The 27,476-nt window shown below is 39.4% G+C and overlaps 5 protein-coding genes and 1 long non-coding RNA gene across 7 annotated transcripts; 2 read left to right on the forward strand and 4 right to left on the reverse strand.

Moving 5' to 3' along the window:
* The first annotated feature begins 726 nt into the window (after window positions 1-726).
* LOC111785950 (stem-specific protein TSJT1-like) lies at window positions 727-1,960 on the forward strand. The gene is made up of 4 exons (XM_023666323.1): window positions 727-1,001; window positions 1,072-1,312; window positions 1,404-1,524; window positions 1,611-1,960. Exons 1-4 carry the CDS (start codon window positions 790-792, stop codon window positions 1,799-1,801), a joined length of 765 nt encoding a protein of 254 aa, XP_023522091.1. The 5' UTR covers window positions 727-789; the 3' UTR covers window positions 1,802-1,960.
* A 1,010-nt stretch (window positions 1,961-2,970) lies between these two features.
* Window positions 2,971-5,871, forward strand: LOC111788708 (lanC-like protein GCR2). The gene is made up of 6 exons (XM_023669158.1): window positions 2,971-3,153; window positions 3,260-3,438; window positions 4,296-4,407; window positions 4,481-4,597; window positions 4,690-5,004; window positions 5,229-5,871. The coding sequence occupies exons 1-6, from the start codon at window positions 2,971-2,973 to the stop codon at window positions 5,565-5,567; spliced, it is 1,245 nt and encodes a 414-aa protein (XP_023524926.1). The 3' UTR covers window positions 5,568-5,871.
* LOC111788709 (protochlorophyllide reductase, chloroplastic-like) lies at window positions 5,865-7,707 on the reverse strand. The gene is made up of 5 exons (XM_023669159.1): window positions 7,550-7,707; window positions 7,368-7,466; window positions 6,666-7,197; window positions 6,238-6,596; window positions 5,865-6,150 (listed from the first exon to the last, which is right to left on the reverse strand). The coding sequence occupies exons 1-5, from the start codon at window positions 7,601-7,603 to the stop codon at window positions 5,995-5,997; spliced, it is 1,200 nt and encodes a 399-aa protein (XP_023524927.1). The 5' UTR covers window positions 7,604-7,707; the 3' UTR covers window positions 5,865-5,994.
* A 1,230-nt stretch (window positions 7,708-8,937) lies between these two features.
* On the reverse strand, window positions 8,938-14,172 carry LOC111788736 (WD repeat-containing protein 44-like). Its single transcript, XM_023669201.1, has 7 exons — window positions 11,784-14,172; window positions 10,844-10,934; window positions 10,510-10,667; window positions 10,368-10,419; window positions 10,180-10,262; window positions 9,974-10,067; window positions 8,938-9,672 (listed from the first exon to the last, which is right to left on the reverse strand). Exons 1-7 carry the CDS (start codon window positions 13,470-13,472, stop codon window positions 9,086-9,088), a joined length of 2,754 nt encoding a protein of 917 aa, XP_023524969.1. The 5' UTR covers window positions 13,473-14,172; the 3' UTR covers window positions 8,938-9,085.
* A 3,994-nt stretch (window positions 14,173-18,166) lies between these two features.
* Window positions 18,167-18,850, reverse strand: LOC111789257. Its single transcript, XR_002814305.1, has 2 exons — window positions 18,672-18,850; window positions 18,167-18,409 (listed from the first exon to the last, which is right to left on the reverse strand). It is a non-coding gene; the product is annotated as an uncharacterized LOC111789257 (long non-coding RNA).
* A 2,010-nt stretch (window positions 18,851-20,860) lies between these two features.
* Window positions 20,861-27,380, reverse strand: LOC111788011 (COP1-interacting protein 7-like). Of its 2 annotated transcripts, XM_023668144.1 has the most exons (11): window positions 26,862-27,380; window positions 26,564-26,746; window positions 26,357-26,457; window positions 26,159-26,211; window positions 26,008-26,063; window positions 25,751-25,903; window positions 24,367-24,587; window positions 22,261-23,960; window positions 21,861-22,155; window positions 21,659-21,769; window positions 20,861-21,140 (listed from the first exon to the last, which is right to left on the reverse strand). In XM_023668144.1, the coding sequence occupies exons 1-10, from the start codon at window positions 26,918-26,920 to the stop codon at window positions 21,726-21,728; spliced, it is 2,865 nt and encodes a 954-aa protein (XP_023523912.1). In that variant the 5' UTR covers window positions 26,921-27,380; the 3' UTR covers window positions 20,861-21,140; window positions 21,659-21,725. The 2 variants fall into 2 exon arrangements, with proteins under 2 accessions (XP_023523912.1, XP_023523913.1); XM_023668145.1 differs by lacking the exons at window positions 26,159-26,211; window positions 26,357-26,457; window positions 26,564-26,746; window positions 26,862-27,380 and having other exon boundaries at window positions 20,872-21,140; window positions 25,751-25,920; window positions 26,008-26,055.
* Between the last annotated feature and the right edge of the window lie 96 nt (window positions 27,381-27,476).

The following is a 27,476-nucleotide window of genomic DNA, read 5'->3' on the forward strand; positions in this document are numbered from 1 at the left end:
TATCATGTTTTTAATTTCACAGCTTAATAATTTTTTTTATATATATATATATATAAAAACTGCATAGCATGAAACTGTGAATTTATGATCCAAGTTATATATTGAACATGATAAAAAAATTAAGAATTTCTCTATTAAATATAATATAAAAATACTATTATCAAATGAGTGTTAAATATAGTTTATTAAAGTTCAACACAAAATTTAATTTATGTCAATACTGAATCTTATCATTGCCCTCACACCTAACCTAATAATTTTTAGTCCTTTTGCGATTACCACCGCCTGGGCAGACAGATTTGCATTTCTGAATTTGAAAGCTTAGCTAAACTTAATGCCAACGGCCCCACATGAAGAATAAATAAGATAAAAAGGAAAAAAGAAACCAAAATTTATCTTTACTTAAAACGTTCGATGTTATAAAACTTTTACAAAAAAAATTAATATAATTTTGCAACAATCAATTGCATCTAGAATTCAATCGGATAAAATAAAAAGAGCAAGTAAAAATGGAAATCTGAATTCCCCTAAATCTCAAACCAAATACTAAAAGAAAAAAAGATATTATCTATTTGCGAGCGAGCGATAGAGAGAGGTGAGAGAGAGATAAGCCTCATTGAAAAACGAGAACCTTATCCCCATCCCTCACACTAGAATCCACGCCCACAATAATTGTAAAACATTTTGCCATACCGTCTTGGATTTTAGAAAACTTTATATAAGGCAGACCTTCGATTAGCTTCTCTCTCCCTCTATCATTTTTTGAGGAAACCATTCGAATTTCCGAAAATGTTAGCCATTTTTCACAAAACTTTCGCACACCCACCTGAGGAACTTAACAGCCCTGCATCTTTCAGTGGCTCTAAGACGCCTAAACTTCCTAAAGAAACAGTCAAAGAATTTATTTCTCGAAACCCTCACAATACTTTCTCTGTTAACTTCGGTGAGGCGGCTGTTCTTGCTTATGTTCCTCCTGATCGTCCTTCCTCTCTCAGCCAAAGGTAATTCCCGCTCTAGATTTTAATTCCCAGCTGAGCAGCTTGAGTTGTTTTGTTTTTTGGTGAATTACAGGCTGTTCTGTGGATTTGATGACATATACTGTCTGTTCTTGGGAAGTTTGAACAATCTATGTGCACTCAACAAGCAATATGGTCTATCAAAAAGCTCAAATGAGGCCATGTTTTTAATTGAGGCCTATAGAACACTTAGGGACAGAGGTCCTTACCCAGCTGATCAGGTCCTTAAGGAGCTAGATGGCAGCTTTGCCTTTGTTGTTTATGACAGAAGGGCTGGAGCTGTTTTTGCTGCCTTGGTACACTCTCTCTCTCTCTCTCTCTCTCTCTCTCTCTCTGAGCAATTAATTTGGTATTAAAAAGAAGTATGGTATCATGGGTCATAAACAGGGGGCAGATGGAGAAGTGAAGCTCTATTGGGGAATTGCAGCAGATGGGTCAGTGGTGATTTCAGATGATATGGATGTCATAAAAGAAGGATGTGCAAAATCATATGCACCCTTCCCACCTGGTAATGCTCTCTTTAACAGTAATGTTTTTTGATTGATTAGGGGAGTGGGAATTTGTTCTAATTGAGAAAGAAATTTACATGAACAGGATGTATGTTCCATAGTGAAGGAGGTCTAATGAGCTTTGAGCATCCATTGCACAAGATGAAGCCAATGCCTAGAATTGATAGTGAAGGAGTCATGTGTGGAGCTAACTTCAAGGTTGATGTGTATACAAGAGTCAACAGCATTCCAAGAAGAGGCAGTGAAGCTAATTGGGCCGAATGGGATACAAACTAGATAGATCTCTCTCTGTGTGCTCATGCTGTTTTCACAATCTCTTTTTCTCTCCCCTGTTCTAACATCTCTCTCTTTCCAGTGGTTGTAATTTAGAGAATAAAGTTTGTGAGTGCCTTCTTACTTCTTTTTTAAATGTTAATAAACAAGTAAATTGATGAATTCTTGAGGTATTTTCAGTAAATTAGTGAAGAAAATCATTCCTAGATGAAGCATAACTCTAAGAAGAATTATATCAAACACTTGGCGGGCACATTGGCATTTCTGTTTTCTTTATGTAATTCCTTGTAGAACTCAAAACTTAAGAAACTTAGTACGCGAAACGCCGACTATATTAAGTTTTCTCTTCCGAAAATCAACGCAAACATGCTATAATCTCAAAACTTACTCAACCAAAAGTCTCAAAAGATTCAAATCATTCATACTAACCAGACGGATAAAGTGCGTAAGTTTCTAACCTCAGATAATAGGCAGAAAGAGCTCGATTCCTCCTTGTTGTTCTTCTTCTTCTTACAAATTACAACTGTGTGGCAAAAGTGATTGCACGATGATCCCCAATCACATGCCGATACCTAATCAAACGCATAAATTATCATCAATCAAATCACATATAAACTTCCAAACATAGAGATTAAACCGCTTAAATCGCGGCAGAAAAAACGCCAAAAAATTTACCGAAGTATCGATCAAAGCAGAGGGCAGAGCCCTGGTAGAGCCATGTTCGCATTTGAGGTTTCACGAACTCGTTCACAAAATCATATGATTCATATTAGATTATATATATACAGATTCGATTTTCGCTCCTATTTTTGGCGGGAACTTAAATAAACAGTATATTAATATGTTCCCATTAATTACAATTATAACAAATTTATCTTAAATAGAAGAAAAACAATATCTTAAATTATAAATTTATTTTTAAAATATATTTAATAAGTTTCTTGAATTTTAAAAATGTTTATGAGATATTTAAATTTTTTTAAAAATTAATTTAATTTTGTGTTTAATTAATTTATAAATTAAAAAAAAAAAAAAAAATTTCTATTTATTATTATTTTTAAAAATTACTAAATGGATCGGCACAATAAAGTTGCACTAAACTTTCGTTTCGCGCGGCTACGGCAGCAGGGTCGGCGACAACAACCGCCAGAGAGAACATAGACACCGAAGAAATGGCCGATCGTTTCTTTCCGATCCAAATGCCACACTTCGTGGCCGAAGCACCGGCGGACGAACTCGCACCGTCGGATTCCGATATCGACGAAGACCCACTTACTCCCTCTAAGCTTCTTTCACTGCCTCACGCTGCGCGTTCTGCTCGCTTTATACAAACCGCTCTCGACCTCAAAGAAACGGTTCCTTCAGCTTCTCAGTTTGTTTGGGAAAGTTTATTGAAATTTTGGTTTTGTGGTTTTCTAGGGTTTTTCGATTTTTGTTTTGGTCTGAGATTCGTGGTTTTAGGTCGTGAGGGAGACGTGGACGTTGAGTGAGAGGTATCCGCAGGATTATACATTGTATACTGGGGCATTAGGGACGGCTTTCCTGGCTTTGAAATCATACGTTGTTTCTAACAATGAGAATGATCTCAAATTGTGCTCTGAGATTGTGAGAGCTTGTGAGACTATTTCTAGAGATTCGAGGTAATCTTTCGGTTTAATTGTGTGATTTTCTGTACAAGTTTCATTTTATTCTTTGCATTTTTGTTGAAGCTTATGGATAGCCTCTGTAACTAGTGATGAAATCTATTTCAATGGAGAATTTAACGTAGAATGTAATAAGTTTGTGTTAATTTGAAGAAAGGTGAGATAGTAGAGTCAACGATGGAGACTATTCGTAAGACTTAATCAAATTACAGGACTAAAATGGAACTTAGCTACAGATCAAAATAACACTAGTGTCAAAATAGCAGATGAATAATAGTTCATTTTTATTGTTTGAAAGTGGAGATATGTGGATTGATTCTATGTTCTGGTGAGATATTGTGGGTCCTGTATGGGTTAGAGGGGGAACTAAGTGTGGAAACTTTTCCAACTCATTTTAAAATATCTTAAGGGGAAACCCGAAAGGGAAAGTTCAAAGATGACAATATCTGCTAGTGGTGGGCTTGGGCTGTTACAAATGGTATCAAAGCCAGACACTTGACGATGTGTCAGCTAGGACGTTGAGCCCTGAAAGGGGGTGGACATCAGGCGGTGTGCCAGCGAGGATGCTTGGCTCCGAAGGGGGGTGGATTGTGAGATCCCACATCAGTTGGGGAGAAGAACGAAACAAGGGTGTGGAAGTCTCTCTAGCAGACGCATTTTAAAAACCTTGAGCGAAAGCCTGAAAGGAAAATCCCAAAGTGGACACCTTTGGACTTGTCCGCTAGTGGTGGGCTTGCGCTGCTATAAAATTGGTCGTTTGGATTTGATTTCAGATCATTCAAATTTAGATTCCTTTTGCAGGAAGTGGTTTTGTTTGTAGGGAAATTCTCAATTTCTGTTCAATTGTATTGCAGGCGTGTGTCATTTCTCTGTGGGCGAGCGGGCGTTTGCGCTCTTGGTGCCGTTGCAGCAAAGCTTGCTAACGACGGAAGGCTAGTGGACCATTACTTGGAAAAGTTCAAACATGTAATGCTTTTTCGCCATTGATTTTATGTTGGCTTCCTTCCATTTACTTATGAATTTTATGCTGTGAGAGCAGATCAAACTACCCAGCGATTTACCAAATGAACTGCTATACGGGAGAGCAGGGTTCTTATGGGCCTGTTTGTTTCTAAACAAGCACATTTGTCAGCACACGATATCAAAAACTATTATGGTATGTCATTTTGATAAAACACTCTCATTTTATCTTCTTAACACAACTAAAAGTTGTAATATTTACCGTCTAATGGATTAAAATTTGGGCAGAGATCGGTTGTCGATGAGGTTATAAAGGTTGGTAGACAATTGGGTAAGAACAGGAAATCTCCTTTGATGTATGAATGGCATGGGAAGAAATACTGGGGTGCTGCACATGGACTAGCTGGAATTATGCATGTCTTGATGAACATGGAACTAAAACCTGATGAGGTTGAGGATGTCAAGAATACACTACGTTACATGATTAAAAATCGGTTTCCAAGTGGAAATTTTCGTTCGAGCGAAGAAAATGATTCTGATAAGCTGGTGCACTGGTGCCATGGGGCTCCTGGGGTTGCACTTACCCTCATTAAAGCAGCTGAGGTATTCATTGTCATTCTTGTCGTTAGGCCTGTATTACTAAGGATCCAAGTAACAGTAGCTTCTTTTATACTGATAAGATGGTGGGCTGGCTCATTTAGGAGTATACTATACGCTTGCATCGGTTTAGCTAGATTCAATAATTATACGAAACTATCAGCGCTCTGAAACCATATCTTTTGAGGCCTTAATTACAGTATTCATCTCTATGTACACACATACACCAGGTTTTTGGAGACAGTGAGTTGCTGCAAGCAGCATTAGATGCTGGGGAAGTCGTCTGGAACCGTGGTTTGCTCAAACGGGTTGGCATCTGCCACGGAATCAGCGGTAACACGTACGTGTTTCTTTCACTCTACCGGTTGACTGGTGATCCCGTATACTTATACAGAGCCAAAGCATTTGCATGCTTTCTGCATCAGAATGCTCAAAAGTTAATTTCTGAAGGAAAGATGCAGTCTGGTGATCGCCCTTTTTCCATGTTTGAAGGAATTGGAGGAATGGCATATCTGTTTTTTGACATGAAAGAACCATCTGCTGCTAGGTTCCCAGCTTATGAACTGTGAAGGTTTTTTTGACACTTACCTGAAATGTACAAAGCAGTTCAGCTGAACCTTGCAACGTTTTAGATATTGTAAAGTTTGTAAAAGTTGTACCTTTCTGCAGTTTGTAATACAGGTCGATACGTGATTCACTATCGTTGTGAGAGATAGGACCCGAACAGGTCATTACGAGCCCTCTTATCTCGTAATGTATCTAACCTGTTAGTGTGGTTTGCCCGTTTGACCAAGCATGTAATGTTTAAAACACAAGGGCGGAAATAGAGAGTAAAATGTACCAAGATAGCCAGAATGTGGAACTTTGCAAGAACTGAGGCCTTTTATTAACGACTAAACTCAAGTTTTACAGCAGAAAATTTGTTTACACAAAACAACATCACAGATTCCGTAGTAAACCAAAGACCATCACAGAAGAAACTTCGGACTTCAGATTTTAAGCCAGTCCAACAAGCTTCTCACTGAGCTCCCACACTCTGCGAGCCTTCTCTCCATCACTTGCTTCCTGAGACAACTGGTTCTCAAATGAAGCTGAGTTCTTGTTCCAGCTCCAATACACGCCCGACTTCGTCAAGCTTGGGTCGCTCACAACCTGCATTACAAGCAACCAATCAAATTCTTGAACCATATGATCAGATGTTACACATCGTTTTCTTTGTCTACGGTGAAGTGAAGTTACCTGAGCCAGTCTTTTTCCTGATTCTTCTTCTGAAACATAGCCCTTGGTGATGTACTTTTGGAATGGAGGGAAGAGCCATCTGAACAAGGGAATGTGCTCTCTGAACAAACCAGTTGTAGCAATGCATCCCGGGTAGAGGGAAGCAAATGTGATGCCAGTTTCTTCATGGTACCGCCTGTGGAACTCTTGCATAGTAAGCATGTTGCACACTTTGCTGTCCTTGTAAGCCTTGGCACCATCGAACTCACCACCATCGATCATGGCCGAGCTGTTTAGGCCGGTCAGTCCTCCAGAAAGTCCCCTAAGGTCTCCAAGGTTGGCCTTAGGAGGTACATTTCCAGCCAAGGTATTAGTGTTCCCTGATCCAAAAGGAAAGGTTCAGCACCCCAATTACAAGATAGAAAACAACACGAAATAACAGGACGTACCGGTTATCGATCCAACGATGATGAGCCGCTTTGAGGGGTAATCAGATTTCTGCAAATCCTCTAACAACAAACGGGAGAGGAGGAAGTGACCAAGATGGTTAGTCCCAACACTAAGTTCAAAACCTTCAGCAGTGAAGGTAGGCTCTTTAGCAGTTGGGAGATAAACAGCAGCATTGCACACCAACACATCAAGTGGCCTGCCTGACTGCCTGAAGTTGTCAACAAACTGTCGAACGCTGTCGAGCGAAGCGAGGTCCAAATGCATAACGGTGTAGTTTTCCTTGGTAATGCCAGCAGATTTGGCAGCTCTTTCAGCCTTGAGAAAGTCTCTGCAAGCCATAATGACATGCCATTTTCCAGTTTCAGCCAGAGCCTTGGCTGTGGCCAGACCCAAACCAGAAGAAGCTCCAGTTATCACAACACTGCCCTTTCTAAGAGTTTTCTTCCCATCTGGAGCAGCTTTGTTAACTGCTGGAGTTGTGGTAGCAGTTGTCTGAGCCCTAATGGCACCAACATGGTGGTTGAATTCTCTCTGGCATTTTATCAAACACATAACATCCACCCCAATTCAGCTTGAATGCAAGTGAAACCAGACCAGACCAACCCAACCCAACCCAAAAATCCAAGACATATCAACAGAAACACACAGCATTTCTAAAGTAAACAGAGGCCAAATAACACAAATTTAGAAACACCCATTACCTTACACCTCAATGCAGATGAACTGAATTCAGATTTGAGATGGTCTGAGACTGAAATTCCAAAGAAACTAGAATCCTTCAAGCAAACAGTAGACTTCCCCTGCAAAAAAACCCACATGCATGTCAAGCAAAATCGAACCCAAGTCATTCAAGAAAACATCTTCAATGCTTGAAGAGACAGACCTCTTTGGGCAGAGAAAGAGCAGGGGAAACCAGAGAAGCAGGTTGAAGAGCCATCAGAGAAGAAAGAGCTCAAAATGGATGATTTGTAAGGTAAATGAGGTTGAGAATATCTAGAGAGAGTATATATAGGGAGAAAAAGATATAAAAATTGAGAGATGATAAGATAATTGGAGAAGTGTGGGCTTCTTCCATATCAATTTGTAGCGACCAATCAGAATTTGAGAACTGGATTTCCTTGGATTCTTTTATATTCATTTGTGTTTTGCTCTTCGAAAGGGGAAAATCAAATGGAATTATGGGATGATGGGTGAAAAATCGCCAAAAATTGAAAGGGATAGGGAGTGGGTTGGAGCGGAGGTGGGGAATGTTTTTTCCGATCATCACCCCTGCTAGTATTAACTTTTATACACTACTCCTAAATTTTATATTTTTGTCTAATATATATATATATATATTTTTTAAAAAATAATAAAAACTATTATTACTTTAAACTAAAAAAACATTCTTCCTACCCGTTCCAAAATAATTTTACCGTTAGCATTATGTTCCAAATATATTCATCGTCACCTTTAACCTTTATAAAAAGGTTGTCTATCTACACCTCATAGATTAACGCTTTATTCAATTTTAACCTTATAATGAAGTTCTAAGAAATTCTTACCATCAACTTGACGTAAAATTGTGTATCTAAATCCTATGATTGTCTCTCTTCAATTTTAAGAGTATTAATATTAAAAATATTTTTTTTTCTTCAAAAAGTTTAAGGATATTAATGTTAGTTTTTAAAGTTAGTAGGTATTTTTGACATAACGGTAGTAATAATTCCATTTATATTCTGGAATATTATTTTTACTTTTTTTAGTCGAATTTTATATTTTTACTTTTTTTAGTCGAATTTTAGAGTATTTTATACACTCGATCTAAATGAACACAAAGAACAAGATAGAGAAAAGAGAAAATGCATATTGATATATATAGTTTATGTCATTTACTAAATGTAATATATATTTACTAAATGTAGTATAAACATATGGATGGTATATAGCTTTTTACTATTTACGATTTACTTTAAATATCATTTGCAAGATATAGTTTTTTACTATTTACAGACAACATTCACAAAGTAAAAAAATTTCTTTTTTTTTTTTTTTTTTACCTCCTTTTCAATTCAATAAAGCTTTCGCAGTGCTCAAAACTCTACAATTCCCGATTACAGAAATTACATCATCTGTTGCTAAATTCTTGCTGTNTTTTTTTTTTTTTTTCCTTCACAAATCTATACTCTTTCCTGCCACTCGGTCACCGGACTGGCCTTTCGGTAAGGCCTTTCGGTAAGGCCCCGCCCGACCGACCCGACCGACGAGCACAAGCACTGGGTAACATCAACAAACTTATAATTCTGCTAACAACATTACAATTCTCACCCAACATTTGTCTCTGTACATATAAATTCCAATCACTGGTGAGCAAATGAATCTATGCCAATGCCAATGGTGCTGGTTTTAAGAGGCCTCCATATTTTCATGTCACGCCTCGTTAAATCTTAACTGGAAATCCGAAGTTCTGGAACGTTCGGATTTCGCCTCGAAGCCCAGCAGTCACAATCACCATACCCCATGCTGATGATCCTTGAAACATTTCACTGGAATGAGGACTACGGTTGTTGTGAGTATTCACAATCAGCTTTTCCGCCGGCCATGTTGCTGAGATTCTGTCAAAGAAGTAGCTATTGGTGGCACTCGAAAGTGTTCCGTGGAGAGGGCTGTTCGTGCAACCAGATGCCGAGAGTGAATCCTCGCTGCCGTTTGCTACTTCCACAGGTGTAGGAGGATGGTTAGCAGAGGAGATTTCGTCGAGATGGTTTTCGATTGTGTTGTCATCTCCATGATAATCGTCTTGAAGTTCCAATGTGTCGCCCAAACCAGGCCAAGGAATAGCAACGGAGACGTCTTGACAGTGGAAATGCTCGTATGATCGAACGACTGTCACTCCCTTGCTCCTACTGGGTCGAGAATCAGCTTCGTGCTTCCATATGTACACATGTGAATCCTCACTCGCTGATATCACATACCTGCCGTTCGATGAAAGACAGGCCGAGATTTGGCTGTTCGTATTTCGGAACCCTGTTACAAACTTAACACTCTTAAACCGTACACATAACAACAACAACTCACTGATATAGGAACGATCATTCTATAAGCAATGATATGAACCGAGACACAAATATTTGTTGGCAATGATCCTATCACTATAACTTGTGGAGCCATACGCCAATATTGAGCGTTCACAAGGCACCGAGTGTTTCAACTTCTCGAAGTGCTCGGACTCTAGGAGCTTACCGAACCATTCGTAACAGTTTTCTACTTTTCACACTTGCTAGAAGTTCTAAAAGGCAACCCTTAAAAAACTATACTTCAACCATACCTTTAAACCTATAGACGAGATCAACACCATCGACCACTCGAACGCGTGAATCTGCAGATGTAATCAGCACTTCTGACGAACTTCCTGGAGCAAACTGTTAATCGGAAATGATCAGCAACGGGCTTCGGTTGAGTCAGTCGGGGTAGTTAAACACGCATATAGGCAAAATATGAAAAGAGAAACACTGAAATAACCCATAAAATTACCTGGAATCCAGTAATTTTCTTGTGACTAGATTTCTTCTTCTTGTTCTGCAGATTTATCTCACTTTTTTGCTGCATCTTGTTCTCTGAAACAAAATCGTAAAAGTATATATATATCATTCGGTCGATGCCGAGATGAACGGAAGAATTCGGTTGGTCGATTACATCGTTAATCAGAAAATATAATATACCAGAAGTACTGTACAATCGGCAGCTTCCCTTGTAAGAACCAACCAAAGCACCCTTTAACAGTGGGAAACAAAACCATGTTGAGCAAGAAATAGGACTTAGGAGTTATATATAGAAACAAGGCAATGTTATGAACTATACAACCTTGCCATCAGGCGTATAGCAAGCAGCGGTCACCATCTCATGCAAGTCGCTCCAATCAACGACTTGACGATCTGGTATACTCCATATACGAACTTTAGCGTCTAATGATCCACTAATGAAGTATCTATCGTCGATAGGATTAAACTGGATGCACGTTACTGTGGCATGGTACACGTGAGAAACAAACTTGCTATTAGCTATGAGACAGTTGAAGCAACCGTAGAAGATACGGAAACTTGTGAATTTTAGATGATCAAATTACGCTCGGGTTTCGTTTCCGTTGTTATATAATCTTAGACTTACAAAGCAAGAGAAATAAAGGAAGTGAACTTACCATAATCACTGTGGGAAAAGATTTTCAAACAGGATTTGCTTGACAAGTGCCAGAGCCTCACGGTTTTGTCCATTGAAGATGAGAGCAAATGCTGGGAAAATGAAAGCAAAGATTCACAATACAATATCAACACCATATTCAGTTTAAAGTGAGCCAATTCAAACAATAAATGTAGTATCCAAAACAAAGCCAGAAAGTTCCTAATGTAGAGCTGTCACAGCCTACCACTGTTTAACGGGATGACGATACGTTAGTTGTTCGATTCTTGCATTCTTCGACGAAAATAGGAGTAAAGACCAAAGGTGACTACTACATAAGTCGATAAATTGCAAGAGAAAGGGAGTAATTAGGATTCTCTTTGACTTCTCTTCCTACCAGAGTAGTGGACTTTATGAATTGTAGTTTCGAGTGAACCATATAAGCTTAGCATTTATCAGTGGCCGAATTTTTTCTTTTAGTACATTTCATTGATATGATCCCCCCTTTTGTCGACCTTTTGTCGAGTGTGCTACCTAGTTCACTAGTAAGCACTTGATCTATCGATAATTAATAGTATATTCATGTCGACTTAGTAGCAGGTCTATCACATGAGTATTTGAAATAAGAATCTACCTACATTATGATACCATATTCATAATACCATTCTACCATTTCTAAGCCCTGCTTCTAAGTAAACGCCCCAGCCTAGGGGCTCCAGGTCAAATCAGTATCGAGTTTAAACATTCGATATAGTCGTAATATCCATAAGAACGAATGCGTCCACATAATATCTCTAAAATTAGCTCTAAACATTGGCAGTTACTTTCAGAAGTCTTAACCAGGTGGATCAAAAGATTACCAATTTGATGATGAGTACCAAAAACCAGCACACGTCACATCGAAAAGATTGATACCGTCGAAAACTAAACATAAACCAATAGATATTCAAATAGAAACTAACCTGCGATTTGGACCAAGAAAGGTCAAGCACGACATCGAGATGCCCCTCGAATGAACAGACGGGTTTTTCGGAAAGCCCAAATACAGTCTCAGGTACTATAACATTCTCCAAGCTCACTGATTTTCGGCTAATAGAAGATCTCCCTCTTCTCTTCTTCTCATGATGGCTATCCACATTTGGAGATAACGAAGTCGGCTCTGGTGATTCGTTAGCTGTAAGTAAGAAACTCAAATTCCCTTCTTCGGGTTTCTCCATCAGTAGCTCGCCCTTCTTCTCCGACTCGACGACCTGCCAAACATGAATGATACGGTCCTCTCCTGCACTTGCAAGGTACTTCCCATCCAAACTGAACTTAATGGTCCATATTGACCCACTGTGTGCTTGTATCTCTTGGCTCTTGTAGAGTGCAGACAATTCTTTACTTGACTTTCCATACTGCCGAACTCGTACTCTCTCCGGTCCATGAAACGAAACATCTTGGCTATCATCTGTTGCAGAGCTTGACCTCCTTCCACCTTTCTCAGATGAAGTATCCCTCTCGTCACTGCTACGTCTCTCCTTTTGACCTTTCACCGTGCTAGCAACATTCTTTATACTCTTCAACCAACCTCCTTTCTTTTTCAATTTCGAACCGCTACCGATATCCCCATTCACATTTAAATCAACGTTTTCGTTACAACCATTACAACCATCCTCCACGTTCTGTCGCCTCATGAGTTCTTGAACAATGGGTGAATGCCCAACACACATCTCAAACTCCTCCATGGTCAACTGTCTCCCAGTGCCCACTTCCTTGAGCTTGTTCCACATACCATTTTCACTAATCTCATTCACAACAAACTCTTTCCCATTGTCAAGATCCTTGATAGTGCAGACTTTCTCATCGACCATTCCACTCGTAGAACAACCCGAATCCTCACTAATCTCTCGTCTATTCTCGCCATTCTGAGACAATGCCGATCGATTAGGATCAGAATTGGTATTCAAAACCATTGAATCGCTTCGAATCTCATCTGCCCATCTACAATTTTTCCCAGAAGGTGGCTTATGCTGTGAAGCAATATAAGCAACCGATGAAGCTCCCTCGCTCTTGCAGCTTAGGGACTTAACAACTAAACGATTACGATTATTTGCAAATGAAGTGGTGGGGGTCTCATCAACCAAATGAAATGAAAGAATTGAAGGAGAAGTAATAGACGACGAATAATTACACTGATTATCAGCATCACTGCCGGAAGCTTGTGAAGAGCTCGTGTTCCTGTTGCAATCAGCCGAACCATCCGATTTCGAGCGAATGATGACAGGGGGAAGCTGTCGTTGACGACTCAAATACTCCGACGACGCCGATCGACCAAAATCGGCAGCACCCTTTTCTCTATGATCCAATTCCAAAGCCGTATTAGACCGAGAGAGAGAAGGGTCACCGCTAAGACCCATTTCTCGAAGAAGACGGCCACGGCGTTCCAACACAGAGGCCGGCTCGGAGATCCAAATATCGTAGTTCGAAACAGCCATTGGGAATTTGGGTATTGGAAAAGGATGCTCGGAATCATAATTGGGGGAGTTCGCGTTCGAATCTCTATCGTCATCGGAATTGGAAGTTGAACAAGAACATGAGGAGGCAATGCGATCAAGGGTCTCGTAGAAACACTCTTCTTCGTCGTCTTCGTTCACGGATTTGTTCATCATTCAAAGGGCATTGCCATCTCAATGGAAAATGCCCCAAAAACGATCGGATCAGAGATGGGGTTCGCTAAATCAATCAATCAGCCCTTGAAATGAAATGGGTATTCCCCAATAAGAATCAGAAACACAGAGAGGGACGAAAGGAAGAAAAAAGAAAAGGGGAAAAACAAGAAGAAAGAGGAATTTAAAGGGATCGGACAAGGAAGAACATGGAAGTATTATGTAAAAGATTTTAAGCTTCGTTAGTCGGATCCAACAAAAGAGGTCGAGAAAGGCGAAGGGGGAACGAAGCCCTATGCTGGGGTTGTGCGAAAGAGTTGGATTTAGCGCTGCCTGTGATTGGAGGTTTGAAGAACTATAAGAAACCCAGAAACCAACACACGCAGAGAGAAGACACTCAGAGAAATATTGGGATTTTGGCAATGGGAAATGCGGGATTGAGCAATAAAATTGGAGTATGAACAACTGGGTATGTAAAAGCAACCATAAACATAGAATTATGGAACAAGAACATGGAACCTCAATTAACAAATCCTTCCATTTCTTTTCAAAAACAGGCAATTAAATTTGTGCATTAAAAAAATTGAGAGCAAAAAGTGATTTGGAAATGAAGAACCCAACAGTTTTACTGTGTACTAAACCAACCAAAGCAGAGCTTCTCTTCTTCTCAATTCTCATACCCATTCTCTATATTTTTTAAGTTCATTTCCTAATGAACATTGCTTTTGTCTTTTTTTTGTAAACACTAAGGAAATATCTTCCCATTGATTCTTTTGAGGTTTTGTTATCAACTTTCTCCCTTTTACTCTCATCACTCTTGAGTATATTTCATACACTAAATTAAACAAAATGCCTTTCCAAGCATTTAGTTCACTTCCATTAAAGCAAAAAACCCATTTTTAATTACAAAAGATATTTTAATATCAACTCGAGTAAAGTTCAACTTGTCATCTCTAAAAGTTTTGTGTTTGTATGTGTGTAGTTTCTAAGCTCGACATTGATGGGCTTCAGTGGTCTCAACTTGTAACAACTCATGTCCATCGCGAGTAGATATTGTCCGCTTTGGCCCGTTACATATGATTATCAACCTCATGGTTTTAAAACGCGTATACTAGAGAGAGGATTCCACACTTTTATAAGAAATGTTTGGTTTCCCTCCCCAACCCATGTGGGATCTAACAATCCCACCCTCCTTGTGAGCCCAGCATCCTTGTTAGCACACAGTCCATTGTCTGGCTCTAATACCATTTGTAACAGCCCAAACCCACCACTAGTTTGTTCGCTTTAGCCCATTACGTATCCCAATCAGCCTCACGAATTTAAAACGCATCTATTAAGGGGAGGTTTTTACATCTTTATCAGAAATGCTTTGTTCTACTATGCAGCTGTAGTAGCTTTGTTATATATTTAATCTTGCACCGATATGTTTATAAGTGAGATAATTGTCTCTTCTTCAACATAAGAGCATCCTTTTTCAAAAGACAGTTGAGTCCTTCCATCTTTTGTTCCGTTCTCGAGTCTCTAAACCTAGAAGCGTTGACTTACATTGTGAGCATCTCGGGTATGAAGGTACGACGTCGGCGAGACCGAAAAAAACATAAAGAAATGGGCTCTTGGGAAGCCCAAGAAAAAGTAGAGGTGGAAAGAGCACAAATGTAGAAGCTATAATGGCGAACAAGTTAGTGTACTCCCAACCGTCCTGAAGCTGTCCAGCCCATTACTGGTAACCGAAGGTGACACCCCATGGCTATAACTCCTTTAGGGACCATCTTATCAATGCTTCCATGCAACATTTATCTCTCTCTCTCCCTCTATCAAACTACTCCTTAAAACAACCCCTCATTACTTTCCTCTGCCACGACCTTGAATCCACGACTCCCGGTTCGTATTTACCTCCTTCAGATCGTCAAATGATAATAGATCTCTCTCGAAATTTGCATCCTACACCATTTTCGATGCTCAACATAGGTTCGACCATAGAAAGCAAAGAAGCATTGAATTTGTAACCGAGCTACCGAGACGGGAAATGCTGATCTCGAGTTAAGGGTTATGTGAAATGAGTACAAAAAGAGGGGTTTGGAAGGGAATGGGTAGAGTGGGGATAGTATGAATGTTGTCCTTACATGAAAACAAAAGTCAATAGCATTCATTTTGATTGAGTGATCTTTTAATTCCATTAGATATTTGTTTGTACCGTTCATCCAAACAACATTTCGATATTCGGAAACTTTGATGGTGTAGCTTAGACTGGGTCGGGTTGAAATATTTTTACACTTAATCTAATTGTTTAGGTTATATATTTTCTTAATCTGAACAAATAATAAGTAAAAATAATCTAACTAAAATGAGTTTATAAGTCAACTTAAACGGTACATATTGAGTTGGATCAGTAGAGTCTTCGAGATATGAATTGTTTTAGCTCAAATCTAAAATAATAATAATAATAAAGAACGCTCAGATATTATCGTAAAAACTATTGTTAATCCATTGGTTGCTCTTTGGATTGTGAATATTAAAAAGTGAAACGGTAGAATTTAATCGCATATATCATCTCGAGATCAATCAAGTTAAAAAGTAAAAATGTGTTCGTTCAACGTATTTGTATAAGACCTTACTTTGAGATACCTCTTATAATGATCACGTTATCTTCTTGTCTTGACATTTTTTGTTGTTGGAGAATTTTTTTTAGAATTAATGAAGGAAATCAGAGTTAATTTGGATCATAAGATGACGTTTTTGTGGCCCTAAATTACGAGAAAAATATTTGTGTTGTATAGATGGATTATAAATCTACAACTTTGGTGAATAAATCAAATTGATTCGAGTATCGTAGGAAAAGTTATGGAAATCCAAAGAAATTAGAAATAAAGCGAAACAGACTGAAAATCAGACCAAATTTTGTAGAAAACGTGAGGAGGATTAATCACTAACGGACGCATGTTAGGCTAGGGGAAGGAGACGAGCGTCAACAACAAGAAGAGATACGCATCAGGCAATGAAGTAGACACATATCGTAAAAGGAGTAGAATTACACGTTAGACACTAGCAAGATACGTGTCAAGAAGATCCAACTCAATTACCCTCACGCGACCTGTGCCAAAGTGTTGCACTAATTTAAACTGACGCAAATGAACTTATCCGCGTGCACCACGTGTTGCATGAAAAACATGCGTACGTACTTCCCCGCTATGCGTATGACTATCTATTCATGGTTGCGTGGATAAGCATGCATGAGTTCTTTTTACCTATTCGACTTCCATTTGACCGTTTTTAAACTAACGTTTATAGTTAGAAGTTCGATTTATGAGTTATAATTTTTTTTTTTCTTTTTGTTAGTTTAACTCGAATTCGAAATAAATTTAGGTTATATATTTTTTCGATCTGTCTCTCATGCCCTCTCTCGACCATCTACGTCCCTCTCAAGCTTTACCTCTCTCGATTCTATCTCTAAAACTCTGTCTTTCATGCTCGCCTCTCTTGACCATTTTTGGGTCTTGTTTCGCTTGTCTCTCTCGACTCCTTACGTCTTTGATACACTCCCTCACTCGTCTCTTACACTCTCTCCATCTATAATCTCTCACGTTCTCATCCTCTCTCTCTACCTCTCGTTTCTCTAGACTCTTAAGTCTCATGGTCTCTCGAAGCTCCAAAATATTTCTATAATTTAATTTAAACTTAAGACAATAAATAATTAAAATAATTATGGAGTTGAAATTAGAAATGTGGCAATTAGTTGTAGCTTCTGGAAGAATCATACACNGCTTTTTTTTTTTTTTTTTTTTTGGTTGAATTAGAAATAAAATAATCCATTAATTATATGAATCCTCCTTCCCACTATCTATAGACATTGTCTTTGGATGCTTCTTAATTATCAATAATTAATTATTAAATTACGATTAATAATTCAAATATATATTTTATTATTTTGCAAGAAAAATACCATTTGATATCAATAAAATCCTCGTGCCTTGATTCCAAACAGCCTGTATTACCTTTAAAATATCACAATAAAAGAATTTACTTTTATATATATATTATATGATTTTCTGGTCAAGCTTTAATTCTATTTTCTTTTTTTATTTTAATTTTTGTTATTGTTATTTTGTGATTTTAAATATATATATTATGGTTAAAATGAGTATCGAACTAAGAAAAAATTAGGGGTGTTTATAGAGTAGGTTGAGGTCGAGGATGTCTTCCTTGTCCCTGTCTCCACCCACATTTAATTTTACAAAGATTGGAATATAGATTTCTCTCGAAGAATTCGTGGGGATCAAATGTTCAGTGAATTTTCGCAGGAGGATCGAGTTTCCATTGTATCGTCGCGGAGATTTATTCTCAATGGATTGTGAGATCCTACCTTGGTTGGAGACGGGAACAAAACATTCCTTTTAAAGGTGTGGAAATCTCTTCCTAGCATATACGTTTTAAAACCATGAGGCTGACGGTGATATGTAACGGGCCAAAGCAAACAATATCTAGCGGTGGGCTTAGGCGGTTACAAATGGTATCAGAGCTAGATACTGAGTGGTGTGCCAGCAAGAACGTGGCCCTTAAGAGGGGTGGATGGTGAAATCCCACATTAGTTCGAGAAAAAGGAATGAAACATTTTTATGAGGGTATAGAAACCTATCTGTAGGGTAGGCTTAGGCTTAGGCTTAGGTGGTTACCATTTATGTATTTTTTTTTTCTCTCTATGAATAAATTTTCACTAAAAATTTTCTATTCCTAAGCCAAGTTCTTGCCTCATTGTACCAAGACAATGCATCTTTTTGAGAACACCAGTTTGTTGTCCAAATTCAAAGAGCCAAGAATCTGTGACAGACCCTAAACCAATCATTTCCCAAAGCCCCATAACATTAGGGTCTCTTTATAGCTGCTACCAAATAGTCCCATTTCACAATCCCTAAACAAACAGTTGATTTGCAGAGCCACCCAAGCTGTAAAAGAAACAAAATTCAAATAAAATTTTGGTTCAGGCATTTCATCAAACATGTGGTGTTCACACCCGCCACGCCCACGAACGAGCGTGTGAAACAAATATGTTATTCAATTCAAAGCTGTCTAAATCTACCCCTGCATTGTTTTCTACACGTTTAAGCCAACCCCATTGAGCTGGTTCTCAAATTCAGACAATCCCGAAGAAGTTTCAGCAAAGAAATTTAAAAAAAAAACAAAGAAAGGGGCTTAAAGAAACATTACCCATGTCCATGAATGGCCAGAAGAATCGGCAATTATGTAAGTAGTTGTTGAGGGAATTGGAGAATATAGAAATGGAAGTGAAAGATATGTTCTTTGGAGATATAAAGATTAAAGAAAGTGAGGATTTGGATGAGACGGAGGGAAAGTTGAGCGCATGTGGGAGATGGCGATGTTGTGACGAGGGGCTGCGCCCATGTGCGGTTTGTGGTTCTCTGTTTTGGGCATTAAATTAGAAGATTGCAATTTACAAACAAACCATTTGCAGCCCAATCTCTATTCATATTAGCCTCACGATTTTAACACACGTATGTTAGGGAGAGATTTCCACCGTTTCCCTTCCAACCAACGTGTGATCTCACAATTCACCCCTCTTAGGAACCTAGTCATCGCTAGCACACCATCAGGTGTCTGGCTGATACCATTTATAACAGCTCAAGTCCACCGATAGTAGATATTGTCTGCTTTGACTCTTTCCCACCCTTATAAGGAATGTTTCATTCTCATCTCCAACGGATGTGGGATCTCACAATCCCTCTTGGAGCCTAATGTCATCGTTGGCACACTGCGCAGTGTCCGGCTCAAATACCATTTGTAACAACCCAAGTTCACCGCTAGCCGATATTGTCCGCTTTGACTCGTTACGTATTACTGTCAGCCTCACGATTTTAATACGTGTCTACTAGGGAAAGATTTTCACACCCTTATAATGAATGTTTCGTTCCCCTCTCCAACCGATGTGGGATTTCACAATCCCCCTTAGGACCTAGTGTCATCACTGACATATTGCTCAGTGTCTAGCTCTGATACTATTTGTAACAACTCAAGCTTACCGCTAGCCGATATCGTCCGCTTTGACTCTTTACGTATTACCGTCAGCCTCACAATTTTAATATGCGTCTACTAAGGAGAGAATCAAACATGTTCTAAAAGAAAAAACGAACGTGTTCTACAAAATATATATATATATATATNATATATATATATATATATATATATATATATATATATATATATATATATATATATATATATATATGTTATTAATAAGATTCAATAATGGATCAAGCTAATAGATGCTACATTTATATTATAATATATGTAACAATTATTTGGGTTGTTGCTAACCATAATCTAACATATGAAAAAAAAGTATCATTGTGATTGTGATTATAGTATTAATGTGTTCATGAGCTAATAATTTAGTTTATTTGGATAAATCTTATTAATAGCTTGTTTGACATGTGATTAACGTCTTTTTACGCGTTAACCTTTCCGAATCCTCTGAAGTGAATTGCTTATTATGGTTGTGACACCCGAGTAAATGGGTACATGAATGAACCAAAACTACATCTAAATGAGAACGACTATGATGATAGGATGACTAAGAAAAGCTTAAAAGAAAAATGGTGTTCGTTTTGGCCTGTTACGTATCGTCATCAGTCTCATGCCATTAACCTCACGGTTTTAAAACATATATATTAGGGACAAGTTTCCAGTCGATGTGGGATCTTATAATCCACCCTTCTCCACCCCTTTGGAGGCATAGCGTCCTCGTTGGCATCTCTAATTAGTGTCTGGCTCTGATACCATTTTTAATAGTTCAAGATCATCATTAGCAGATATTATCCGCTTTTGCCCATTATGTATCATCATCATCACCCTCACAATTTTTAAAATGTGTATATTAAAGAGAGGTTTCCACGCCAAACCCAAACCCATAGGCCAAATGCCCCCTTTGTAGAACCAACACGACCTTGTATTGGGCCATAAGAAGAGCACCAAAACAAGAATAATGGGAATCACAACGACCCTCGTCGTTCGTTGGTATGATATTGTCTACTTTGAGCATAAGCTCACATGACTTTGCTTTTTATTTCACAAAATGTCTCATGTCAATGGACATAGTATCTCTCACTTACATACCCATGATCTTCTCCTTAATTAGCCACAACTCCAACCATCCGCAACATACACTTGCACTGAAAACTCCCTTAAAGTTTTGCACGAGGAAGGTTCGTCGCCGAACATCTTGGTGTGGTAGGCATTCATTATCGACCCACGAACAAGCAAACCTCACCAATGATGTGTGTATTGGGTTGGGATCCTGATGGGGTGAAGATCAAATATGAACAATGAACAAGCTAATTTGAAGCTTGCCCTTCCCTCAAAGGGATGAACTATGAACGATGAACGATGAACGAGCTCATTCATCCATGGCCATAAATAAAAGTGATTATTTTGGGACTCTGTTTGAATTAAAAACATAACTATGAACATAAATAAAATTATACAAACAGAATAAACAAAAAAAAAAAATTAAGAAAACTTCACTTTTTACAAATCCAATAGCAGAAAAATGAAACAATATAAATTACAACACAAGATACAAACATGGCAGCATCATCCATGGCCTTATTAAGTATAAGAATCGTCCTATTTTCTTCGTCTCAGTCATCACTCACGTATTATCTGCAGAATAATCAAAAAAAATTATTCAACAACTCAATCTCAACAAAGAACTCGACACAATCGTCCCCTATAGCACAGAATCGACTTAACAAGAGAATAAACAGGTCGATGGATCAATCTCAGGCGGTGTTTCGGCTTTTATGTCCGAAAAAAAGTAGCTTTCTAAACCCATTAGGTGCTTTGGAAGAGTTTTCATCACTCATCCATTTCTTCCTCGAGTGTGTTGAATACTCCAAGACCATCTCGTTAGTTGAGGGAGGAGTCGAGATTTCGATCTCGGAAATTTCGGGTGTGGTTAAACCAGTATTCAAGACTACAGGACCTAAGGCTTTATCAGACAACACCGCAAAATCGACCATCTTTTCCAAAGCATGTTCGTTGTGACCGTTAGAAACGATTTTTTCTTCATTAAGAACTAAAGGTGCTTTAGATAAATCGATAACCTTGTCGTTTGAACTACCATTGCCTTGAGTAATAGAAGTTTCATCATTTTTCTCGACTGAATGGGTAGTATGTACCTCCTCGATATCTTCGATATCATCGATGACGTTCTCGATTGGTTGAGTTGCGTTCGGTACTGCCGACTCAGCTGGCAATGCTACTACGTCTTCCTTGCCATCCATTGTTGTCTGGCCATAAGAATCAGAAGAAAGTGCCTTAATTTTTTGTGCCCGTGTTTTAAATCGGAAGGTTTTACTTTGTTCGAGATAAGTTTCTTACTATCAGATTTAGGGAACTTTTCTGATGAGGTAATGCCATTCGCTCTCGAGATCGGCTTTTTTGGTTGACTCGATGGTGATTGAGTTGCAGATACCTTCTGAGGTGTACGAGCCGTTGCAAGTCGATCTATCGTTGAACTCCTAAGTACAGGCTTAGGTGACTTCTTGGCTTCTTGGACCAGGGATTGGCTTTTTTGCTTCTCAATCTTGGTTACACCAGGCTTAGAACTCCTTTCAGCAATTCGTTTCTGTCGTTGAATCGCCAACTCTTCCATTCTCTTTCTCGTCTCTTCTTCCTGAAATATTACGACAAACACGAAAACGAAAACAAAATTAGTTAGAAGACCTGCCCGGAGAATTTCAACCGAATGCAGGTGCGAAAAGGCAAGAAAACCGAATACCTTCTCGAATTTGCTCTTCGGGACGGTAGTTCTGCTTCCAGAAAGCGGTTTTCGTGTTCGTGATTGAACGTCATATTTTCCCTTAGCTAGAGGTCCTCCCAAGGATTTGGATCTGGCTTCTTTACTTGGAACTTTGCCCCCAGATTCTTTATTTTTATTACTCTTATCCCCACCGTCATCGGCTTCGATATCACTGTGCTTACTCTTCGCTATGGTTGAAAAATTATTTTCGTAGTCCATTTCTGGGCTCCAAGATGCTACCGTGTGCTCTGTAGCTATATCACGATCAAGCATCATGTAAAGGTCATCCGGTTCACTGACACCGAGAGTTGCAGGCTTTTCGTCTCTTGAGGTTTCTTGTTTGACATACTCATTTTCGGCATCCCCAACAATGTCCGACACCATGCTTATGTCTCGTCTAGATTGAAAGTCGGATTGGTCATCTACTAATGGTCGAGGCTGAATCATGAAAGAGTCATCAGCCAACACATCCTTCTTGTTTTTCTCTGAATAGAAATGGTCTTGAGCCGATGAAGAGAACTCGGTGTCGCAAACTCTGGGACCGACGTTTTGACACTGATTTTCTGATTTATTAGTCGGATTGCTGACGAACCAATCGCCTTCTGTTTGCGTTTTCATTCTGGACGACACATTGGTGAAATCGGACGCAGTGGAATGCACATAGCTCCCTGATTCTCCATCTCTTTGTGAATACAATAACTCTTCATATGTACTTTCTCTCCTATTAATGGGGTTGGCAACATCACCAGCTTCAAAATTTTCGATATATGTTCTCCCTTCATTACCCGAACTCCTGTCTGTCACGACGAAAGAATCGCTCGAAACTTCACGTTGTCTCGGTGCTCTCTCTGATTCCAAGTTTAGCATAGGTGACCTCCCTTCATGACCGTCTTGATCCTGAACTGAGGGCAATTCACGAGACTTTTCCGGCTCCCTTTCGCTCATAAGAAGATTCTGGAAAGCATCCCATGGGCTACTGATCTTTTCTCCCTCTGAATTGTTCGATATCCCGTTCGGTTCCCGTTCTGCAGAATCATTTAAGCCATCTGCATTGTCATAGCCATTTTGTTTCTTTTGGTGTCGACCGGTTGACTTATGTCTTCTCTCCAACGTCCCAACAGCTTCCTCTACCTGCTGTTTGATCGAATCGCCATCAATAAACTCACCCTCGTTGGATGAATCATCCTCTGAGTGGCTACCCTTTTCGCCATTCCTCTTTGACGTTATGTAGTTAATATTACGTATAACGACCGTTCTTGAAGATTTCTTGCCATGCTTTTTCTTACGTATCTTTTCCGTTGAGTATTGCTCTTTATCATCTGAAGATTGTTCGTCCGATTCACTGTCGACACTGGATTCACCAGACTCTGTAGTTGCTTCTTGTTCTGAAGTTCTCTCCTTATGTGAATGTTTCTTCTTGCTCCTACGAGATTTAGAACTCCTATGACCGCCAGGCTCTCGGTCGGAAGCAAGACTCAAGTCCTCGGCATTTGATGGCCACTGCATATTCCCTGGGTAATACGGTGGCGGCATCTGCATTCCGGGGAAAAGGTATCCTTGATATGGCGGATATAAAGGACCTTGAAAGTTGTGCATATATTGAGGATGATTAGGCCACGTCGTTGGCACTTGAGCTTTCCCATTCATCGACATTTGTGTTGATTTCGGAAGGCTACCATCTGCGTATTTTTCACCATATGAAACGAAATCGATAAGCCATCCCTCTACACAAGCTCGTCTTTCTTTCTCATCACAAGAGAACACTCCAAAACCAAGAACCAGTTTTTAGAAAAATAGACACACAAGCCCACCACTAGCAGATATTGTCAGCTTTTATCCGTTACGTAGCACTGTCAGCCTCACGGTTTTAAAATGCGTCTTCTAGGGAGAGGTTTCCACAACCTTATAAGGAATGCTTCGTTCCCTTCTCCAACTGATGTGAGATCTCATACATACTGAATATATAGAATCAATGTACTAGGTGGAACAGATATCGAGTTTCAGACAATGTACTAGAGTATAGTTTATACGTGAATATAGGCAGCAAAAACCGCACATATGTAGTAGATTCATAGTATATCATACCTTGATTGTTCTCTGAACTTCCTTGACTTGCTGACGAATCAGATTTTGATACATGAGCATTGACGTTCGATTCGTTATCTTCACCAGCTAGTACGATACCAGAAGTTTCTGAGTACGAAAATGCTGGCTGAGAGAACGCCTGCATAGCTGCTATTTCGTCTATCCAGCGCTTGTCTTCGTTCTTTCGCTTGCATAAGTCCATAAAATTTATACATGCTTCCCTAAATCAGGCAAATTATAATACTTAGATTCTTTATCTAACTATTCCAAACAAACAATCCCTTGAAAAAGGAAAAGGGAAGCCAAACAGGTGAATGAAGAAGCAAACAGATAGTGGATCACTTGATGTTCTATTCATCATTCGTGTAACAGCCCAAGCTCAAGCCCACCGCTGACAGATATTGTCCGCTTTGGCTTGTTACGTATCGATGTTAGTCTCACGGCTTTAAAACGCGTCTGCTAGGGAGAGGTTTCCACACCCTTATAAGGAATGCTTCATTTCCCTCTCCAACCGACGTGGGATCTCACAATCCACCCCCCCCTAGGGGGCCAACGTCCTCGCTGACACACTACCCGGTGTCTGGCTCTGATACCATTTGTAAAAGCCAAAGGTCCACCGCTATCAGATATTGTCTGTTTTAGTTCGTTACGTATCACTATTGGCCTCACGGCTTTAATACGTGTCTGCTAGGGAGAGGTTTCCACACCCTTATAAGGAATGCTTCGTTTCCCTCTCCAACCAATGTGGGATCCCACAATTCAAATTTGAATTCTGTGTTCAAGATGACACTAACTTCCTTTGTCCAAAGATAAACATGGTTATTAAAGAAATATTGTCCAAAACCTATGTTCATCAACGTTAAGTAGTTCACTCATTCAACAATATACTTGTTTTATCCGGAGAAAAAGGCCTACGTTGTGTAATGTCGACATAGTGTGCCACACCCTGGTCGAGACTACCCTACCAACTCAGTACAAGTTGAGACTTGACAATAGATTCCATTGCCCACTCGGGGTCTACTGTCGTCACAAGCTCATCCTCGGTTGGTAGTGTAAGATCCAACATCAATTGAAGAGAGGAACGAGTGTCAGCGAGGACGATGGGCCTGGAAGGGGGGTGGATTGTGAGTTCCCACATCAATTGGAGAGGGGAACGAAGCATTCTTTATAAGGGTGTGAAAACCTCTCCCTAACAAACGCGTTTTAAAAACCTTGATGGGGAAGCCCGAAAGGAAAAGCCCAAAGAGGACAATATCTGCTAGCGGTGGGCTAGGATCGTTACAGGTAGGGTAGTCAGGAGAGGGGTGTGACGTTGTGTCCATCTCTTTCAATCAAAAAACAAATCATTTTGGTCAATCATAGCCCATGAATGCCAAATCCATACCTCAAACGTGAAGCTCCAAAAGCCTCAGCAAAAGCTATAAGATCCTCAATATAATCCATCTCATATCCCGCAGCCGAAGCACGAGCATAAGCCATAGCTTGATCTTTGTGTAGCACAGCCTTTCGAGTTTCTAAAACGCGTTGAAGACGGATCCTGTAGATTACCCATTACTGAAATTCAGTGCATTAGAGAAATGACATTATCAAATCTAAAACACATCCTAAATTAGCTACCAATAATACAAACACTAATATTACTTGGGATTGTCCTTCAATGTAGCATCGTCGTTAATATCATCCGAATCGCCCTTCACCTGTTCTCCCCTCATCACAATAAACGCTCCAACATTACTGCATGAACAACCATAAGACATAGCAGCTCCAGGGAATCACAAAACAAACAACTTACCCGCTGCGTTGGGCTCGATCGTTTCGAGTTCCAATCAGCAACCGTTGCGTTTTCTGAAAATTCGATTTCAAACACCATAAGATGCATTAAACATAGTTAAATCTAAATGAAAGCATTCTAAGAATCACAAAGAATCTAAATAGCTCCAGTTATCCAAGAACAAGCTCATTGCAGTATCAATAGGCCCTTAAGCAATACCTTCAGCATCTGTGGACATAGAATTCTCGATCTGCACAATCTCCTTTTCTATGGTAACAAATCTCTCAAGAACCTCTGGTGTGCTTACAAATCTCACAAATCTGTATCAACAAATCCACAAAAGAGTTCATGCTAAAGCTTGGATCAAACCCAAAACTCTGAATTCTAATTCTAATAATCTTCAAAACGAAGAGAAGAACAAATGACCTCTGAAGAGTGCCCTTAGTGAACCAAGAAGCGTTTGATCCTGCAATTGGGCGAAGAGTAATGGAGTAACCCCCTTTAGAAATCTGATCTCGAGCACATTTGAGGTGGGAGATAAATGGCTGAAGAAGCCCAGATGCCAGTTTCTCAGTAGCACCACCATTAGCTGAGATAACCAGTTCACATCTTGAAGAAACAAGCAAAAACACCACAGAAATCAAAATCAGAACAAAACCCAGATGACAAAAACAAAAATCCCCAAACCCCAGATGAATTAATTGCAAGTTAGATCGATAAGAACCTGGTTCTAGTGGGAGTGAGCTGAAACAGAGCATGATTCAAACGAGTGCGAGGATCCATGGAAAGCTAAAGAACAAAGAAAGAGAAAGATAATTTTACAAATGGGTCATAGATTCATAGCTTCAACAGTTCATTCATTGGATTGAAGCCTCCTCCAAACAGTAAATCGCTCGTTATGTGCTGCAATTTCCACATGGAGGGTTTGAAACAGAGAGAGAGAAGAAGAAAAAGATAACACGAATAGAATGAATGTGTGCCAGCAGATATCGACGGAGGTAGCACATGGGACAGTGAATGAAGCGTATAGAATGAAGAGAAGAGGATTTGTTTAGGGCATTATTGAATGTGGGTCCATGTGAAATTGCCGACAAGTTCGTATTTCATCACTAACCCACTAAAATCCCCCAATTTCAATGCCAGGGTGATTCCTTCTTTATCTGAAACAATGATTCCAAGAAGCTTTTACTTAGTCATTTTCACAGCAAGAATTGGAAAGAAAGAAGAGTGAAGAAGTGGGCAAGGAATAATGAGAGAGGCAAGCACCAACCGCAAAGATTAGCTTTAGAGGCGTTTTTTAAGGGTTTTCCAGTTTTTCTTCTACAACACTGCTACTTCC

The sequence above is a fragment of the Cucurbita pepo genome, chromosome LG02 (assembly GCF_002806865.2).
Source record: "Cucurbita pepo subsp. pepo cultivar mu-cu-16 chromosome LG02, ASM280686v2, whole genome shotgun sequence".
Taxonomy (NCBI): domain Eukaryota; kingdom Viridiplantae; phylum Streptophyta; class Magnoliopsida; order Cucurbitales; family Cucurbitaceae; genus Cucurbita; species Cucurbita pepo.

Bases quoted from the DNA above. Each gene is read 5' to 3' on its own strand.
- LOC111785950 (XM_023666323.1), top strand. From the start codon at position 790: ATGTTAGCCATTTTTCACAAAACTTTCGCACACCCACCTGAGGAACTT. The intron at 1,002-1,071 runs GTAATTCCCGCT...GGTGAATTACAG, and splicing joins CCTTCCTCTCTCAGCCAAAG to GCTGTTCTGTGGATTTGATG. The intron at 1,313-1,403 runs GTACACTCTCTC...GGTCATAAACAG, and splicing joins GAGCTGTTTTTGCTGCCTTG to GGGGCAGATGGAGAAGTGAA.
- LOC111788011 (XM_023668144.1), bottom strand. From the start codon at position 26,920: ATGGATCCTCGCACTCGTTTGAATCATGCTCTGTTTCAGCTCACTCCC. The intron at 25,904-26,007 runs GTAATATTAGTG...GGTAATCTACAG, and splicing joins ACATTGAAGGACAATCCCAA to GATCCGTCTTCAACGCGTTT. The intron at 24,588-25,750 runs GTATGGATTTGG...TGCCTGATTTAG, and splicing joins TTTGGAGCTTCACGTTTGAG to GGAAGCATGTATAAATTTTA.
- LOC111788708 (XM_023669158.1), top strand. From the start codon at position 2,971: ATGGCCGATCGTTTCTTTCCGATCCAAATGCCACACTTCGTGGCCGAA. The intron at 3,154-3,259 runs GTTCCTTCAGCT...TCGTGGTTTTAG, and splicing joins CTCTCGACCTCAAAGAAACG to GTCGTGAGGGAGACGTGGAC. The intron at 4,408-4,480 runs GTAATGCTTTTT...CTGTGAGAGCAG, and splicing joins ACTTGGAAAAGTTCAAACAT to ATCAAACTACCCAGCGATTT.
- LOC111788709 (XM_023669159.1), bottom strand. From the start codon at position 7,603: ATGGCTCTTCAACCTGCTTCTCTGGTTTCCCCTGCTCTTTCTCTGCCC. The intron at 7,198-7,367 runs GTAATGGGTGTT...ATAAAATGCCAG, and splicing joins CATCTGCATTGAGGTGTAAG to AGAGAATTCAACCACCATGT. The intron at 6,151-6,237 runs GTAACTTCACTT...CTTGTAATGCAG, and splicing joins CAGGAAAAAGACTGGCTCAG to GTTGTGAGCGACCCAAGCTT.
- LOC111788736 (XM_023669201.1), bottom strand. From the start codon at position 13,472: ATGATGAACAAATCCGTGAACGAAGACGACGAAGAAGAGTGTTTCTAC. The intron at 10,068-10,179 runs GTAATTTTATGG...TCCGATTAACAG, and splicing joins AGAAAATTACTGGATTCCAG to TTTGCTCCAGGAAGTTCGTC. The intron at 9,673-9,973 runs GTATGGTTGAAG...AGTTTGTAACAG, and splicing joins TCTCGTCTATAGGTTTAAAG to GGTTCCGAAATACGAACAGC.